This window comes from Neopsephotus bourkii, unplaced genomic scaffold (assembly GCF_033783945.1).
Source record: "Neopsephotus bourkii isolate Nb327-2 ecotype Australia unplaced genomic scaffold, CSIRO-AGI_Nbou_v1 NB_1542, whole genome shotgun sequence".
Lineage (NCBI taxonomy): Eukaryota > Metazoa > Chordata > Aves > Psittaciformes > Psittacidae > Neopsephotus > Neopsephotus bourkii.
The window spans coordinates 3,087,399-3,106,041 of record NW_026902018.1 but is presented as its reverse complement, the minus strand read 5'-3'; the positions used below and the strand labels follow the sequence as shown (position 1 = coordinate 3,106,041).

Sequence of the window (18,643 nt, the reverse complement as noted above, 5' to 3'; positions counted from 1 at the left end):
CTCTGATTGAATGCCATTCACATGATACAAGCAATTGCTTATCTTCATGTGCTGGCTCATTGCCCTGCTGTAGGACTCCCCAGTGATGTGAATTCACTTCCCTTCTCCTGCCAGTGTCTCTCGCTTGAGGAGAAGCAAAGTATAGCTCCATTGAATGAAAATAGCATGACAACTGCAAAAGGAGGTTCTTCAGAGAATCTAGGAGAGGTTACTCTAAAGGATAGCTCTAGTTCCCTGCCATTAGGCTTCAAAACACTTGTTAGGGAAGTTTGAAGGCAGAGGCACCCTGCAATGCTTCTTTTAACAAGGGTGTTGTCATCCAGCTCTTCACTTCTCTCCAGCGCCCTCCTTGGAACCTCAAAGAGGGATTTGGGAGTGACAAACAGGGTATCATCACGTTGTTGTGGTGTTCTTTAACATACAGGGCCACAGGGTGCTGCCAAGACAGAGGGGGAAAGTAGAACAGCTTCTCTTTGAAAGCATCTCTCCCTGCAGGTCAGTGCTAGGCTATGGGATGTCAATATGTTCCAGTGAGATAGAAGGAAATGAACAGGCAGGACTGAATTGCCTGCACCACTTTCTGGCCTTTCCTACAGGAGCTTGTGCCTCAATGTTTATAGGATGTCAGCCAACTGAGTGGTTCTCTGGAGAGAAATCGCCATGAATACAGGGAAATAGGTTGATTTGGAGGGGAAATGTCTCTTTGGCATCACACAGAGAATAAGGAAGATGGGTGGGGGTCTGTTAAACCTATGTTCAGAAGTCCTGTACTTAAAGCACCACACATCTTTGAGGGCAAACCTTTGCATAAGCCCTCCTTGTGATGCTGCTCGTTTCTGACCATGGCTGTCATCTTGTCTTACAGTCTATGGCGTGGAGCTGCTCCTGAAGACCACTGGGCTGGGGCCTGTCGAGTACCTGTCCTCAGGCTGGAATCTGTAAGTGTGCACTGATACTGTTGAGAGAGAGGTGGTGGGTTAGAAAGACTGACTTCTGAAGTGAGTTTTCAGGCCTGTAGACGAGGCCATCAGCAGGCTTTGTGTATCTTGCTAGGCTGGAGCAGCACCAAGTACCTCTCCCCTGCTGAAACACTAGTGCCATATCATTGCTCTTATTTTATTGTGGTGTTTGCTCTGTTTCCTCTCCAGCTTTGACTTCTCAGTCACCCTGTTTGCATTTTTGGGGCTCATGGCACTGGCGTTTAACATGGAACCCTTCTACTTCATTGTGGTCTTGCGACCCCTTCAGCTGCTGAGGTGAGATGGGAAGGCTGGAGGGGGATACAGAGGGGAGAAAACAGCCAGGCTTGTTTTCCATCAATCCAGTTGAGGACAGAGCTCCTTACCAGGAGAGGGCAAGGATTGCTCTGTGGGTACGTGATGGTGGCAAGCAGGAATTGCGTGGGGTAATGAGATTAGCCAGAGTTATCAGAATGAATGATAACAAAAACTTGGGATGGCATATGAAACCCCGTGCTTTGGAGCTTAAGCTGATCTCTAATAGAGATCAAGGGATTTACCGGGGGCAGATTATCCTGTGTCTGCCTTCGTGGGGTTCTTACACCTCCTCTAAACGGTCTGATGCTGTTCAGAGGAAAGCTGTTGTGTCAGGGTGAGACAGCCTGAGCCACTTTAATAATTTCCATTGAATTACCAGAAATTACAGTTCTCAAAGGATGCTGCTTTCTAGGGTGAAGTGCAGCCCTGCTCTCCCTGCATCTCACACACTTGAAGCGAGACTGTGGCCTGTAACCTCCCTGCAGCTCAGTTATTTGGGTCTCATTAACCCTCTTGTTTCGAGGCTGTTGGGATGTACCTCTGCACAACAGCACGAGGGCCACAGTGGCAAAATGTTGTTGTGTTAGAAACAAGCTAATGTGATTTAGCTCTTCAGTGAGGATTTAAAGAACCCTTTATGACACTCAAGGGGCGGGGGGGGGAAATACTGTTTTCTCTGTTGCTGCCCTGCCAAAGGCTGTGTTTGGCAGCTGTGCTTCTCTGTAGAGGCTGATGGAGTTGCCAACTCTTACATTAGCTCAATGTAGTTTTTCTTCCATCAATTTTTATTGGGTCATGGGGGAAGCAGAGAAAGGAGTAATGAGTCCTGACCCTGTGCACGGGACTAGTTTAAGTTCTTATAATTTATTGTTGGTTAAATTGCTATTTATGCATCGTGCTGTGTAAAAAGACCTTGGCTTTTCCTTGAGATTCCTCAGTCCTGTGAACACTTGGTTGAATGTGGCATAAACATTCAGATGGGACAGTGGGACACCGTTAGGTGAGCAGAAAGAGCGGATCCTGTGAGTTTGGGATCAGGAAACCTTGCTGTTCATTGAGCTGGGAGGTAGAGAGGACTGTGGTACCACCACAGCAACATTGCCGTGTGTAGGTAACTCCTCCTTTAAAAGCTTCTCCTTTAAAGGCTTCTCCTTTCAGGCTATTTAAATTGAAGAAACGCTACAGAAACGTCCTGGACACTATGTTTGAGCTGTTCCCCCGGATGGCCAGGTACTACTAGAGCTGGGGTCTAGGATAGGGACCTGTCAAACCTGCTCAAGATTTGGTCAGTCTGCTCTGATCTGTCCGTAGGTTGTTACTGATCCCTCAGTGAGCTGCAGTGAGGTGTTCATCTTCCAGTTTCTTGGAGCAGTGTGTGATAAGCAACACTCCAGCACCTTGGGCCTCCTCCTACTTTTGTGTTAGGAGGATAACTACAAGCCAATGCTTGATTTTTCTCCCCAACCCCAGCTTTTGATGAGAAGGGAGGTCCATTTGGGAGGAGCATTGACATGAATATACTGAGCCTCAGATGTTTAGTACAACCACTGAAGAGCATTATTGTCAAATGGTGGGGCAGAAGGAGCTTGGTGTTAGAGAGGGGCATCCTCAGACTTTATTCCCTTGAAGCAGGTCTTAGCAGACTGCGTTAGTTAGAGAACCCTGTTCTTGGCACAGTCCCTGCATCCAAGGACATGGAGAGGGCAGAAACAGTGTGTGTTGTTCTTCAATAAAGAAACTGGAGAGGCTTTTGTTTACCAGAAAAAGACAAACTGGGAGGGGATCCAGGCTGCCCTTTACTTTCTGTTTTCAGTGAGTGCCAAGCTCCTTATCCTAGGGCTTCTTGAGTGAGAGCAGGCAAAGAACTGCAGAGCCACAGCAGCAGGGAGGGTGGTCTGGGGGTCCCATCCTTTGGAAATGCTTTCCAGAGCAGCCAGCCTGTGACTGTTTCCCTGCCTTAGCAACTCTCCAGTAACACAGTGCTCTCTCTTTTTGCCTCCAGCCTGGGTTTAACCCTGCTGATCTTCTACTATTGCTTTGCCATTGTTGGCATGGAGTTCTTTGCTGGCGTGGTCTACCCGAACTGCTGCAAGTGAGTAGTGCAAATCTTCCCCTCTCTGCAGTGGTTTTGGGGCATAGGCAGCAGCAGTGAGCTTTGGCAGCTTATCTCCCTGTGAGAAGAGGCCAGAGAATGGGTCTGAATGGAGTTTTGCATCTAAGGCTGTGAAAATCTAGGAGCCACTTCACTTCTCTATGTATGTAAGATTGGATGAAATGGCTTTTGAAAAGGTTTGGAAAGGGAGAGAGTTCTGTGGTAGGTTGGGTGGTTTAAATGAGCTCTAGCTTGCTTCAGGGAGCTGCACTGGGAGCACTCCTTCACGCTGCTGTGACTGGAAACTCTGGTAACATCTGCTCTATCTTGGTGATGCCAGAGTTGCTTGTCCAGGCATGTTACTTACATAGTTAAGGCCTCACTTTGTACCAAGTTATATTCACCTGGTCTTGGAAGCTAAGCTGTCCTGTACCCTTTTTATCTTAAACCATGGCAGAGCACTTGCAAACACCGAGCTTTAAGGGTGTGAGCCCAGGAGTCCAACTCAAACACTCAGTTTCTCTGCTATAATATTTGCTGAATGCTTAGAAAGTCTCACATGCTCCCTGGGCTTGTGCTGAGCTGTGAAGGAGAGAGGCTCTTGCTTTCAGAGGAAAAGGCAAGTGTTGGCCAAGAGGCAGAAACTGCTGCTCAGCGCTTTCAAAGTGTTTTGGTATTTATAACCCTTGAGATTTGCCTTGCCTTTCCAGTCTCATTCTTTGTCCTGGTTTCTCCAACCAGCACAAGCACAGTTGCAGATGCCTACCGCTGGGTGAATCATACAGTTGGCAACAAGACGGTTGTGGAGGAAGGTTATTACTATCTCAACAACTTCGACAACATTTTGAACAGCTTTGGTAAGGGCAGTTTTGTCTGTAGCAAAGATTATTCCTTAGTGCTTCTGTGTTCCTGCAGAGCTGGATGGCAGGACTGGGATGCTCATATAAGCCCAGGACTCTCCCAGCGTCCAACTAATGCAGCTCAAACACTCAGCATGCTGCTCTCTCTGTCTGGAGAACTCCAGCTGGCTAATAGTGCCATGAGTGTTTTGCAGGGTAAGCCATGGGGGCTCTTAAAAGCCAGCGTGAAGCCAGCAGATCTGTTCTGACTGGTGATCAGACCAGACTTCCAGAGATGTTTAAGGAGGGCTTTAAGTCACTACTCTTCTAAAGAGCCAATAGTGATGCTAATGCATTTATATAAACCCACAGATGAAGAATAACTTGAATATGTTGGTTACTCTCCATGGTTTTTCTTAGTGTATAAGCAGAGATGGTTATCTGCTGGAGATTGCAGAGGTCTCTGTGCTCTCTGGTGGAAAGAGCCAGGTCTGTGTCTGATTCTTTTAAGAAACACAGATTAAGCCATGCTCCTGGTTCTGTAGATCTAATGCTTTTTGTCTGAAGTAATAGCAGTGATGAGGGTTCTGCCTCTGGATTTCCTGCTGTGTTTAAACGTTGGTGTCTTGCCTCAGTCTTCCCTGTCAAATACTTTATCTAAGAATCACTGTAAAGTAGGTCAGGATGGATAAAGCAGTTGTCTGTGGTTTTCTCCCACTTGTATACAGTGACGCTGTTTGAGCTGACGGTCGTCAATGACTGGTACATCATCATGGTAAGTAAACCTTGTGTGCATAGACAGCTCTTGGCCACTTGAGTTAGATCTTCCAGGCCACCACTGCTTTCTTCCCCTGGTGACTGGAGACAGGCCCAACATTGTCACTTGTTGCCAAACATCTTTTGGTCCTGATCACTGGCTGGCATTTGAGTGCTGGCATGCTGCTGGGCATGAGTCTGGAGCAGCCTTCAGGCCACGTTTCTTTCACAATCTGCACAAATGAAGTCACTCTGTATTCCAGCTTGTCACCCTGCTGTCCATGATGTGTTCTCACAGCAGCATCTCCCGCAGCCTCAAGCTTTAAATGCTCTGTGTGTCACATACAGGAATGCCTCCTAGCCTGAGAGGCAGATTAGCTGCAAGGAGCAGTTGGGGCATTGAGCATTGTGAAGGCAGTTCCAGGGTTAGCTACAGAGCCATGAATGAGGGAGAGTGTTTATGCTGCTTTATATCTGTTGGCAAACAGTTAACAGCAGACTCTCCCTTCTTTTGTGCACTGTTGACTTCTTCCCTCTCCTCTTTAGGAAGGGGTGACATCCCAAACCACTCACTGGAGCCGTCTTTACTTCATGATCTTCTATATTGTGACCATGGTAGGTTTCTGGGCATGCTTCCTGCATCTAATAGTGGGAATGAGGAAGGGAAACAGCTTTTACTGTGTTCAGAGAGAGCTTCCATCCCTAAATGAGGACAGCTTTGCACTTCTACCTAGACGTCTTGCAGAAACAAGTGTGAGTCCACATGACTTGCAGAAAGTTGAATTTATGGGCATTGACAAAGCTGATGCTGCACAAACCTGGGCCTGGGGTAAGGACTAGGGCAGCATGTCCCTGTTGTAGTTGACTGTTAGTAGTTTACTCACAGGTAGATGTGTGATGTGCATCTCCTCTGCCATGGAGGAGCATTGAGTTGAAGCACAGACCAAATGCTCAGCTTCCTGTTGGACTGAAAGAACCCCCCCCAGCAGCAGCCTCCTGATCCCTTCTGTCCACATCTTCTCCCAGGTGGTGATGACCATCATCGTGGCTTTTATTCTGGATGCTTTTGTCTTCCGCATGAACTACACTCGGAAGAGCCAGGATTCAGAAGGTCAGAACTGGTTGACCTACAGTGTTGTGTCTTCTCTCCTTGGCATCTTATGTCTGTAAAAGACAATAAGATAGGCCAGCAAAGATCAAATACTTGAGCCATTTCAAGCAAATTATTTGAAGGTAGAAGTCTGACACATTTCAGGAAAGGAATCTAGGAAACACTAGAGCAATGATGTAGCAGAGCTCAACAAGAGACCTTATAGGAGGAGAAGGGGATTCTTTGTTCTCTTTAAACCAATTTCCTTCCTCACTAATACACCCACTGGCACCAGAACGTGTCTCCAAGTGGCTTGTCCAGCATTCAAGTACCAAAATGCTGTGTGGTTTACCAGCACTCTGCCATGACAATGGAGGACAGTGGACTCTGTCTGTCCTGTTCTTCCCAGTTGTACTTAGGCTGGTGACTACGAGCTGGTTTTGGACATGCCTTCCTGTCCCCTTTAGGAACTGGCAGGGACTGGTCTCTGCATCCCCTCACCCCCGTGAGTCATCACTGTCCTTTGTCTCCTGAGCTGGCTGTCTGAACTGCATGTAACTCCATGACCTGCTAATTTAGGTGCCATAAACACATTAATCTCTCACGGCCCTTCTCCTGCTAGTCCTTCAGGTGAGCTACACCCAGACTTTTCTAGCCGTTCTCCCTGCAAACTAGTCCTTATAATTCTTGACACTTCTCTGCAGGAAGGAGATTCTGCGCTCATATATTTAGTACCAGAGAATCCACCACAGCAAAGTGATGCAGGCCCCAGCCACAGGAGTACCTTAGATCAGCCCCTCATCCTTAGGTGCCAGAAGATCAAATCTGTGTGCCACAGGCCTATAGGCACCAGGCATTGTTAGTTACAGCAATACTTCCCATCGTAATCCCTCCTGCACCCTGTTTGCAAGGTGCACTGAAAGACATTGGTTAGCACTGAACTCCCAAGCTGGGTCAGGCAGCTGAAGGTCAAAAGGCAACAATTCCCCTGTGGTTACTTGCTTTGCTACTTAATTTGCAGGCAAACAAATAGCTACAAGATACTGAGGAGCATGATGTTTTATAAGGCTTCGATGCTTGCTGGCCCTACACACTGGTTAACTTCTTCCCTGCCTTGTTGCAGGACAAAGACATTACATGTTCTAGTCACAGAAGCAGGTACAGGCTGCCTGACATCTGGGTTGGTCCTGTGTGCTGTTAAGCTTTGCCTTCCAGGGTTATAATAGTGGCTGATGAAGCAATGCTCATCTTGGAGACTTCTCTTTCTTCTTGCCTCTCCAGAAGACAACGGCATTGTGCTGGAGAAGGAGATCTCCAAGGAGGAAGTGGTTGGCATCATCGAGCTGTACAAGCGGATTTCAGGTGCCAGTGAGACGGCTCAGCTGCAGAAGATCGTTTTGCAGATGGACAAATATGGGGTAAGAGGAAATACTGGGTGCAAGCTCTCAGCTCCAAGGGAGGGAGGCGTGCCAGGGCCACAAATGCTGTCTTGAGAGACACTGCATGTGTCTTTGTATCATTGAGAGCTGAGCTACTGGAGGGACCCTGCACCATGGGCACAAAGTTTTGCTGCTCTAGAGAAGTAGCAGGTGAATTTCCCCAATGCTCTGAATAGCCTCAACAAAGACAAAGGCTCATTGCTGTTGTCTGCAGACTTTGCTTAGAGCTGTCCTGCCCAGTATTGACTGGATAAAAGTAGGTTTGTTTTTCCCTAAGGAAGCCACTGGCTTGTAATTCTGCTTCCCTCTCTGTGCCATCCCAAAACACTGTGCAGCAATATGGTGATATTGATTCCAAGCACCATGGCACTGTTTTATACCAGGGTGGATGGCTTGGAAAATGAGCTGACCTCTTGCCTCAGAACTGTTGTCTCATGCATCTGGGAAGAGCTTAAGTGGTTGTTTTAATAATAGCCATTATATTCTTGTATCACCACTATAAAGTGCAGGTGCTTTGGTCTCTTAAATGACCTTTATTTGCTTTGGTTGGCTTGGTTAAAGGCTGAGCTCTTGTTCACACAGACAGAATTCAGAATAGCCATGCTGATGCTGCTCAGAAGCAGTTGTCAAGACAATAAAGCAAAGGAAGAAAGTCGCTGTGCTCAACCTTGCAGTGGAGTACAGAATGATGATAACATCTCTTGCTTCTCAAGCCTGTGCATGTAACTTATGTGGTCAGAAAGCAATTCAGATTACAGCTCTCTGTGCACGTGATTTAAGAAGTCCAGGCCTATGCAATAAATAGTGTGGTCTAGGCAAGTGAGATCTGAGATTGGTCTTAGACAGGATCTTACTTGGAAGCTTGAGCTTGAGGCCTTGTTCCAGGCACTAAATGAAGCACCACTGACAGTCACATCCATCTGAGCCCCATCTCCCTCTGTAGTCTTTGGGGATCTGCCCAGTGTGATTTGGCTCAGCCTGCAGTAGATGCCTGCATTTGTTCAGGTGGTGTGCCCCCTAAAACACCTTTTTCCCATGACAGCAGAAGGAGCCCAGGATAGCCTGAGCTCCACGGTGAATGATGGGTGTCAGCATGAAGGGTGTCATCATGAAGGATGCCTTTCCAGGAACTGACCAGGTGAGCTGCTCAGTGACTAATGAATGTCTTTGTCTTCGTTTTCTCCTCCTCCTTCCCCCAACACTTTAGCAAATGTCAACAGTGTTTCTGGGACGCAGATCAAGGACCAAGAGTGATTTGAGTATGAAGATGTATGAGGAGGAGATCCAGGTATGTGGGCCTCAGCTGGAAACACCAGCAAGGCTCTGGTGAGGCAAACATTACCTAGAGGAACAAACCATCCTTTTAAACACTAGAGGCCTCCTTCCTCCGAGTCCCAGGCAGCCATGGAGGGTGGCCAGTACATGAAGTGTGCTCCAGATTGACCAGTTCTTGTGCTCAGGGTCTTCTTTAACCCCCAGAGCATGTCAGAGCCTGCTCAGCATGGTGTGTGTCAGCCCAGCTCCATGCATTCATTCCCAGGGTGTGTAGGCTCTGAGCTTGGACTCACTGAGGTGGATGTGTCTGCTGGGGCTATGAGCACACGTGTGCTGTGTTCCTGGGGCTTGGCTGCTGCAGGTGGATTTGTTAAGCCACTGGAATGTGGTTGTGTGTGAGCTTGGGTGTGTCTGGCTGACAGACACAGTGTTCTCCTGCCTGGTTTTCCTTTAGCAAGCTGACAAAGATGGGGAACACTTAAATCAGGTCATTCTCTAGATTGTCTGGGGGATTCTTGCTAGCACCCTTCGTGGTCAGGAGCTTTATGCCATGGCTTTGGTCACTGTAGTCCTCTCCAGGTATTCACCTCCAGGTTGAAGGTCATGGGCTAATGTAATGATTAGTACTGAAAGAGTTACTATCATACCCATTTAAACCTGTCCTCTGTCCCTGGGCAGCTTGCTTGGGGATGAGTCTTCAAACCCCTCCTAAAATTAAACATGTTATTTACCATGGAGGTGGATGGAAATCTGCAGAGAAGCTCCCCACCCATTCAGCTTGGTCTCTGATTCATAACAGACTGCCCAGGATCGGGAGCAACTCCACAGATCCCAAACATCCCACAGACATCAAAGCTAGAGAGGTTCAGGAGAGACATCCTGAGAGAGGGATGTTTCCTTGCTCAGGTTTTATCAGTTCAGCCAACTGTAGCTGGTGCTTCCTGCTTGGACTGTGGGTGGGAAAGGCTTGGTGCATCCATCACAACCATGCTGCAGTTCACAGGGCAGAGCAGCCAAGCACCCTGCCCTCAGGGACCTTTGAGGGGCTGCAGGGCCAGTGTAGGGCAGAGCCTTATCTTGGTGTGTTTGATCTCCTGTTGCAGGAATGGTATGAGGAGCATTCCAGGAAAGAGGAAACTCAGACACCATTGCAAGAGCCTGCATCTGCTTCCAACAGCTCTGTGAAGTCCTTGAGCCTCCGACAACGATCCCAGACTGTCATTTAGGCCTAGCTAATGCAAGCCACCTTCTATGCAATAACCTAGAGTATTACTTCACAGCGTATATATTGGGATGGTGTATATAGATCTCTTCAGTGTTTGGCTTTAGGGTTTCAAGCTCTTCCCCTAGGCAGTGAACTGCTGGAAACCAGAGGCCCAGGGGACTCTGTGTAAGGCTGCTACACACAGACTGAGCATGATGGCCGTGCTCAGCACAGAGCAAACAGCTCGGACAGGACAGAGACCTTCTCCCCCTGAGCCACTTCCCAGGCTCCAGCCTGCTGTTTGTCTTACCACTAACAGACCTTGGGGAAAGGGATGTGTAATCCATTAACAGCAGGAAACGCGCCAGAGCTACCTGCTTAGTATTAAAACTTTAGCCCTTTTTGAGAGCTCTTTTGCTTAAAGGGTACCATTAACCTAGGAATAAGAGATCAGGGAATGAGCTTTTCTTTCTTCTCCACCTTTCCTTATGCAAAAAAGGAGAGGTTGTGTGAAACTTCAGCACTTTTGGAAGAGCAGTCTGCCTTCCCCCTCCTTTTTGGCACAGTTAGATGCACCCCCTGTAGATCCAGCTCTGATGATTGAATTTGGCTGCCCCTGAGCAGTTCTGTGGCAGAGGGCCAGCATCTTACTATGTTATGACCATGGGTTGGACAGGAGTTTGGGGAGACAAAGTCTGTCTCTGCTGCAGCTATCCGATACCTGCATCGCTGCTGCTCAGTTCAGTGGTACTGCCCGGGATTGGGATCACCCCTGGAAACCCCAGAGCTTCTCCCTCTTCAGAGGGGGGATCCTGCAGGGTGATGGTGGCTGTTGACCTCTGCCACTTAGTGGCAAGTCTCTGGCTGGTCCTTAGCTCACATAGATGGCTCAGAGGAAGAAATCAAAGAGCTTGCACCTCCAAGTCTGACTTGTTTCTGCTTGGCTCTGGGTTAGGAGAGCTTATGAGCATCAGCTAACTGCCAGGTCACTGCTTTGTTCATACAGTGCAGCAGTGCTGCTCCTCCCGTGCTCTCCCCTGTGCAGAGATGTTCCTCAGCCTGGCAGATGCTGACTGAGTCAGAGCTTGGGAGGATCCACTGAAGAGCTTTTCTGTTCCTCTGAATGTTGGATGCAGGAGGAGCACGGAAGACAGCGATTCCTTCCTGTGGCTGCCAAGGAGGCTGCCAGACCTCATAGCTGAGGGGTGGGAAGGAAAGGGGAGAGGGATCCCTTCCCATCCTGCCACGTTTCTTCTGTGATCATGGCAGGTTGCATCACTGCTCGTGTTTCATTGCCCACAGCGTGGTGAGAGCCTGTCTCTTGTAAGTCCCTTTTTCTTCTTCCTGACAGCACAGAGAGTGAGGCTGTCCTTGCCTCTTGCTGTTTGATCTTTCCTCAGGCTCAAGCTAAGAGTAGAGCTTGCAGGGGAGGCTTTCTCCTTCCTCCAGGCAGATCAGGCAGTGGAAGATCTGTGTGTCCCCATTCCCCTTGTCCCACATACCTGTGTTTTCCTTGGTAGCCTCACAACATGGCACAAGGACAACGGGAGACGACTGATCCTGCCCAGCAGCTCAGGAGCATCCCCTGAGTGGATGAGCCTTTCAAAAGCAGGGAAGAACAGAGCTGCTTCTGAAACCCTCTCCTTGCACAGAGCACAGAGGGGAGCATCTGGGCACTGGGATGGAAAGAGCAGCTTTCCATGCAGTGTCTGCTCCCAACCCTTGCCAGATTCCCTGGGTGCCTCAGGGCAGCTCTTGTTTCCTTCCTGGGTCCTGCAGGTATGAAACTGCTCCTGAGCTCAACCGAGAAGGATCTTAAAGGGCTGTTTTCCAAACCATAAACTCGACCACAAATTAATGAGCAGTGCAGTTGTTGCTCTGCATGGAGCCACAGCCTGGGAGCCTTACCCAGGTTAGTCCTGGGGCTGGAGGAGGTGGTGTTTATTAAGCTGTGGGCAGAATGAATGAGCACTGTGAAGGTGAGGGGGGAAACAAAACGTGGCTGTGTTCAAGCACTGCATTCCCCTACAGCTTCTTTCTCCTCACAGGGCCGTCAGGGATGCTTTTTGGGTGTAAAAGAAGCTGCAGCTTTATTGAGGTGGCACTAACCTGCTTACCATGCAATAAGGAGGCTGTCACGGAGGTGGGAATGCTTGGATGGGGTTCAGGGCTCAGGAGCTGCTTCCACAGCTCCTGAGGTGTTGAGCTGCCCCCATGTACAGACTGTATATTTTTGTACACCAAGAAAGGGTCACAGTTTACTTCTTCCATGTGGTTTTGGAAGGAAACAGAGTTCGAGTACGGGGCATCCCCTTCTATTTCTCCTCCTCTCCCCACCTGACACACAGACTGACGACAGAGACAATCACGCTGTAGGGAGCAAGGGAGGAAGCACTGCAGGGTTTTGTATGCTGGGGTTGTTTAGCACATGATTTTATGGACACAGCTGTAAAATGTTCTCTAGATTGGGTTTTTTCTTTCGGAGCGCACTAATAAAAAGCATCCTGGGCTTTGTAAAAGCAGCAGCTTCCGTCCCTCCTTCCCGTGGTATTCCATAAGTGGGGCTCGGCTGCAGCTGAAGCACTTGAAGAGGTCTCTGCCCTCTCCACTGGTGAGTGCTTATATGGGCACATTCCCCATGTGTGCCCTGGATTCTTGCCCCTGGACAGTGCAAAGCTTCCCTTTCGCCCTCCCCCTGCCCTATTATTAAGGTAATCCCTTCAACTGCCTTTTTACAGCTGCCCCAATGCAGTGTTTAGGGTGAGGAGGGCGTTCTGTGACCCCGTGCCTCTGCTCGGCTGCCTTGGCTGTGGTTTGCATTGCTTTAACCCTGCTGTGTGTAAGGAAGCGGGGCTCCTCCTGCCCAATTCCAGCAACTGCTTGTGAGTTGTGAGCAGGCTCAGGGCCAAAGCCCGTGTGTGGTCAGGGAAAGGAGGAAGGCTCCAGGAGCAGGAACCGGGGCTGGCCGTTGGGCCTCTTGCGAAACAGCACAGATGCGGTTGTGTCTCTAACAGCCCTTTGCTTTCCAGCCCAGCTTCCCCAGTCCCTGGGGCCACCCCAGCGCTGTCCCCATCCCGGGGAGCAGAGCAATGTCCCCTGTGGACCCATGCCAGGAGCAGCGTGACACCGCAGCCGAGTCAGGCGCATGTGACCGGTGTTGGGAAATCAACTGCTGGTGAACCCGGAGGAAACCAGGGCTGCTGGCTCAGCTCCACAGGGTAAGGGCTCTGTGACGCTCCCCATGAGCAGCAGAGAACACCCTCGACACAAACAGCACGAGCCAATGCTGGGGTTGGGGGTTTTATTGCAGTTCGATGTAGTTTACAGTGCTTAAAGGCCAACACTGCGTGTGGAAACCTCCCAGTCCTGCCCTACAGCCCTGCTCACCCCAGGAGGGGGGAATTAGGATCTGAAACTCAAGTTGAAAAACACAGCTTAAAAAGACAGGGGAACCCAGGTTCCTTGGGTTTGGTTTAGCTCCAGTTTTGCTTGCAGTGACCTTAACCCCACCTCGCTCTGCCTCAGCTATTTCAGGCCTGTGGCATGAACACATCTGCTTTGCAGTGACAAAGTTGTTCTCAGACCTGCAGTGTTACCCCATGGAGCAGAAGTGCCTGGCCCGGAGCAGCCAGGATGGAGATGGGGAAGGGAAAGTGAAGTGGCTGAAGAAGTAAAACCTCTTCCATTGTGACCATGGGCTGGAGCTGGCTTCTCCTCTGCCACTGAGACCAGTGGAAGCCAAGGTCTTAACCTGCTCAGAACAAGCTGAAACAGAGCAGGGAGAAGATGTAGCTCCTCTTCCTTTCCAATAGCTTCCAAGGGCTGGCAGTGATGCCTCCAGCAGCACAGTTGGGATTGAGGTGCCCTTGTCCCCCTGTCAGGGATGGAGAGAAGGGACAGGATTCCCAGTGATCCGGCCGGGAAGCAGAGCTGGATGCGCATCTCCTGCCAGCAGTGGGGCTGCTCACACTGTGGAGAGCCGGATCACCCTGAACTCGGTGAGCAGGGCCACGCAGAGGAAGGCCAGGTAGTAGAGGATGAGGCAGATGCCATAGGCCTTGCCCAGCTGGAAGCACTGCGCGGGCACCCACACGAAGGAGAAGACCAAGCTCAGCCCCAGGGCCCCGGCCAGCACCCACACCAGGAGGCTGTCGGGCTCCAGCTGCCGGAGAGAGGGGCAGTGATGTAGGGTGACCCCAGCATCCTGCTGCCACCCCAACCCCTGCCGCTGTGTCCCTGCAGCCTTACCTTCACCACCATCTGGCTGCTGGTCATCTGCAGCAGGCACCCCAGTCCCACACCAACCACGATGTCTGCAGCACGTTCAGGAGGAAGACAAGCAGAGCAGGAGACCTCGGGAGTGATGGAGCTTGGCCGCATCCCTCCTCCCTGGCTGCACCCCATGGCATTGCCAGCTTGTGGCAAATAGAACCTGGAGCACTCTAGGAGGAGAGGCTTCAGCCTGGTCCAGGGACCACGGAACGCCTGCTGATCTGACCTTTGGCAGATCCCAAACCTGCCAGTTCCAGCCCTACTGGGGCTAGGACAGCAATGGGGATGCTGCTGGCTCCATCATTGCAGCTCCTCTGCTCAAAGGTACCACACTGGGAAGGGCATAGGGAAGGCTGCCAGCATCCCAGGGATGGATCCTGCTCAGCTCCTTCCCAGGAGCCTCAAGTGCCGCTACCACCTTCCCCTTACACCCAAAGGATACTGAAGATGATGCCCCCGAAGCAGGCAGAGAAGGCCATGCGGGGATAGCCCTGCCGTGCCATGGTGAGGTCCGAGAACGTGTCTGCAGGGGGACAAAGGGAAACCTTGGTGTTTGCCAGGAGGATGTGAGCCCATGGGGTGGCACCGGGGCACAGCAGAGCCCTCACCCCCGATGCTGTTCCCCCAGGCCAGCAGTGTCAGGCCCAGCACGGTGTTGCTCAGCTGGAAGATGATGCCCAGGGTCCGGAGGATGTTCACCAGCTCCGTGGCCGCGGCGTTGATCCACATGGCACTGGCCAGAAACCCAAGGAAGGCAAATACCTGCCCAGAAGAGGGGCAAGCTGGGCCCTGGGTGCATCCCTTGGGACCCTGCACAGCTCCAGCCAGCTGTGTCCCTCCTGGGGCACTGGGAAGGAGGGCCTGGCTGGTCCCCAGTGCGCACTCAGGGCTGGGGGACCCCTTACGCAGTGGTACTTGGGTGGCTCCTCGTTGCTTGTGGTGATGAAGATGATGATGGCCAGGACAGAGCCAACCAGTGTGACCAGTCCCCAGACCGGGAAGACGCCCTGGATCTGGTACAGCCCATCTGCACATGGAGGGAAGAAGGAGCATCAAAGTGGGCTGGGGCAGGATCCAACCAGGCTCATGGTACAAGGTAAATCCTTCTCCCTTAAAGCAACCTCTGCTTTACTCTCTCATGGGGCTGCTCCCCTTTGTCCCCTCAGGACCCAGCCGCTGGGGGCCCCAAATCCCCACCCCTATGGGGAGGACAGAGCCATCCCCCTGCAAAGCACTGTCCCACCCTCATCTCACCAGTACTCCAAAGGGCTCCTACAGTCCCCAGGGCTTTGATGGCCATCCCAGCCCCATCCTATCCTCTTTTGGGTGTCTGGGGCTGTTCAGGGCTCTTACATGTGCCCGACTTGAGGGTAAGGATGCAGAGCAGGGGGCTGGTGACGATGTGCAGGCAGTTGAGGGGTCTCTTCCAGTTCAGGTCATCCTTGTCAGGATCCACAACAGGAACGGTGAGCAGCAGGACCAGCTCCACTGGCACCTGGGATCGGTGCACAGCCGTGAGCAGGGCACCCCGAGATCTTCCATCCCCAACCATCCCCATCACAAGGTCCCCCCTTTGAAGGGCTCCTCCTGGGCTCCTGTCCCCAGTCACTCACCTTGAGGACCTTAAAGAGCCGCCAGTACCAGGGCTTCCTCCTCCACTTGCGGCAGTCCAGGGGGCTGAGGGCAGTGGTGAGGATGCGCAGGGAGGGCTCCTGCGAGGGCAGCAGGGGCCGGTACTCCTCACCTGCAAGGGGATACGGCACCTGAGCGGGATGGGGGCTCCCCAGACCCCTTCTATACCATGGGGCTGTGGTCACCTGCATGGCCCCTGCACCCGGCCATAGCTGCCCCATGGGCTCAGTCACAACCTCAGGACAGAGCAGGGCCCATTGGGAACCACATACCATAGTCCCCACTGTTTGTGCCTGAGGACTCCGGCTCTTCAGCATCCGTCGGCATCTCTGTGGGGAAGAGGAGAGGAGAGGAGAGGAGGGAGCAGTGGATGGAGACCCCAGCACAGCAGGGCTCCTGCTGGCATGAGCCTTACCTGGCTCCCAGGCTCCGGGGGGGCCCGGCCCATCGCCCCGCTGCCACCGGTGAATCCACGTGCACAGCACCACGGTGAGCACATAGAAGATGTACAGCCCCAGGTACCCTGCATGGGGACCCAATGGGGGTTACAGCACCCCCAGGATGCTCCCACTGCCCCCCCAGCCCCACCAGCACTCACCCAGAGCCTCTCCCAGTGTGATCCTGCCGAAGTAGAGCACCAGGAAGGTGAGGAAGACGGCCAGCATGTAGAAGATGACATCCCTAAGGAAGGGCCTGGAGGCGGCTGTGAAGGGCTTGACCAGGGCGATGCCACCGGCCACCACCGTGGTCACGAACACACCAGCACCTACCAAAGCAATAGGTCCCTGTGAGGGGCAATGCCCCACAGCGATCCCACCCCCTGCTATGGGGGCCTCCTTACCAAAGACAGCCCCAATGGCCAGCCCTGCCGTCCGTGGGTTGGAGAAGGCCACCACGGCACTGAAGACATCGGGCGCCCCATTGCCAAAGGCCAGGAAGGTGACACCATGGAGAGAGGACGTCAAGGAAAAGACCCATTTCCATGGGGACATGGGGTGTCTGCCTGCTCTGCGCCACAGGGCTCCATCCCAGAGCCAGCACCCAACCCCATGGCTCATGGTCTGCATGGGTTTCCCCACACAAAGTGACCCCATCACAGCATCCCCTTCCCCATCCAAGGATACTGCCACGTTGTGAGACAGCCTCAGGTTGGTGGAGATGGCCGACAAGTTGGGGCAGAAGCTGGAAAGGCAGAAGAGGTGGGGAAAGGTGATGAGGCAGCCCCGGGACACCGGGATCCCCCTCACCGCAGGGACCATCCCCTCTATGGGGCTACTCACAACTTCTCTGCTGTCACCCCAAGGATGACGAACAGGTACAGGAGCCACAGAGCCTGGGGGATGGAGCGAGGGGTCAGTGCCACTGAGTGCCCCTAACACAGAGCATCCCCCCTGCCCATCCTTACATAGAGGGTGACGGCGAGGGGCAGCAGCCGGGGGGGGAAGGTGCAGAACACCCCCTCCAGGTAGCTGAGGAAGCCGCCGTCCAGCCGGCAGTCGGGGTTGCTCCGGATGAAGCGGCACCACTCGGAGCTGTTGTGTTTCCGCACTTCCCAGCACTGTGGGGCAGAGCAGGGGGGGGCTCAGACCGGGTCCCATCCCCATTGCCCTCCAGTAAGGAGCACCGCTGGGCACTGTCAGCCCTGCCTCAGTTTCCCCATCCCTGGGCCCGCATCGCCCCCCTCCTACCGGGAGGAAACCCTTGTGAGACCCCGGCTGCAGGGACAGGACCCCCCCAAACCCCGCCTCATCCCTCCCTGCCCCACACTCACTCACATCCAGGTCCCGGCCGTGGCTCTGCGCTTCCCCCCCGGGTGGGACCGTGGGCCCCGGGTCCAGCAGCAGCGGGGGGGACCCGGCCGGCTGCGCCCCGGCCAGCCCCAGCACCCCGGCCAAGCCCAGCATCCCGGCCGGCCCCACAGCACCCTGCCCCATAGCGGGCTGGGGGGGGCACCTACCGCTGGTAGCGGCCCCCGGGGAGGGGGAACGGGGGCAGGTCGCGGGATCCCATCCCCGTATCGGGGGGGGGGAGGAAAGGTTAAAATAAATAATTAAAACTCAAATTATCATTAATAATAATTGATCAAAAGGAACGATAAAAAACGGGGGGGGGGGGGTGTCAGCCCCGAGCGCAGCAAAAAGAGGGGGGCACAGGAGTGGGTTCGGGCTCAGGCACCCCCCAAGGGAGGGGATGGAGGCCCCGGGGGATGCTGCGGGGATGCCGGTGGTACCCGGGGTCCCCTCCCGCCCCGCGCACCCACCGTGGCGCCGCGGCTGTGCGCAGGCAGCTGATCCCGCACCGCCCCGCCCGCCTCTTAAAGGGGCCGCCACCCTCCGCTCTTAAAGCGACCGCACCGCCGTGGACTGGGCACGGAGCTCCCTCTGTGCGGGACGCGCACCCCGCGTGATGCGGCCCTGTTTTAGAGGGAGACACCGTCTCTGAGGCCGGGCGAGCTCATCGCAGGCAGGGGCTGGGGATGCTGCCCCACTGGGGCCCTGTGACCGCACGGCGCGGCCCAGGTCCTGCTCGCAGTGGGTGCGGGTGTGCGCCGCTCATACAGCACCGAGCGCAGGGATGCGGGAGCGCTGGAACCGGGAACGGCTGAGCCTCCACCCGCGCAGTGCCTTTGGGTGCTGCCTATCCCGGAATAGCTTCAGGCGTGTGGCACCTTTTCCAGCTGATCCAATAAAGGGCGTTACTGGTGCTGCTGGGCACACGGACCCGCACTGGGAGCCCCAGTTTAACCTGGGCTCCGGAGCAGTGGGGT

At 53.1% G+C, this 18,643-nt stretch overlaps 2 protein-coding genes across 6 annotated transcripts in view; one reads left to right on the top strand and one right to left on the bottom strand.

Moving 5' to 3' along the window:
- The window catches only part of TPCN1 (two pore segment channel 1), a 44,484-nt gene extending 34,051 nt beyond the window's left edge, over positions 1 to 10,433 (top strand). For all 5 annotated transcript variants that reach the window (XM_061370557.1, XM_061370560.1, XM_061370561.1 and 2 more), the window contains 11 exons: positions 866 to 938; positions 1,149 to 1,256; positions 2,436 to 2,507; positions 3,280 to 3,369; positions 4,111 to 4,226; positions 4,937 to 4,983; positions 5,511 to 5,579; positions 5,991 to 6,075; positions 7,336 to 7,472; positions 8,701 to 8,781; positions 9,872 to 10,433. In XM_061370557.1, coding sequence (XP_061226541.1) covers positions 866 to 938; positions 1,149 to 1,256; positions 2,436 to 2,507; positions 3,280 to 3,369; positions 4,111 to 4,226; positions 4,937 to 4,983; positions 5,511 to 5,579; positions 5,991 to 6,075; positions 7,336 to 7,472; positions 8,701 to 8,781; positions 9,872 to 9,994 — 1,001 coding nt within the window. In that variant the 3' untranslated portion in view covers positions 9,995 to 10,433. The remainder of the gene's footprint in view (positions 1 to 865; positions 939 to 1,148; positions 1,257 to 2,435; positions 2,508 to 3,279; positions 3,370 to 4,110; positions 4,227 to 4,936; positions 4,984 to 5,510; positions 5,580 to 5,990; positions 6,076 to 7,335; positions 7,473 to 8,700; positions 8,782 to 9,871) is intronic.
- Positions 10,434 to 13,775: 3,342 nt separating this feature from the next.
- On the bottom strand, positions 13,776 to 17,904 carry SLC8B1 (solute carrier family 8 member B1). Its single transcript, XM_061370549.1, has 15 exons — positions 17,652 to 17,904; positions 17,282 to 17,434; positions 17,157 to 17,209; positions 17,001 to 17,058; positions 16,718 to 16,823; positions 16,475 to 16,642; positions 16,292 to 16,399; positions 16,149 to 16,205; positions 15,858 to 15,988; positions 15,598 to 15,739; positions 15,150 to 15,271; positions 14,853 to 15,006; positions 14,687 to 14,767; positions 14,221 to 14,285; positions 13,776 to 14,134 (listed from the first exon to the last, which is right to left on the bottom strand). Exons 1-15 carry the CDS (start codon positions 17,808 to 17,810, stop codon positions 13,937 to 13,939), a joined length of 1,755 nt encoding a protein of 584 aa, XP_061226533.1. The 5' UTR covers positions 17,811 to 17,904; the 3' UTR covers positions 13,776 to 13,936.
- Positions 17,905 to 18,643: the final 739 nt, after the last annotated feature.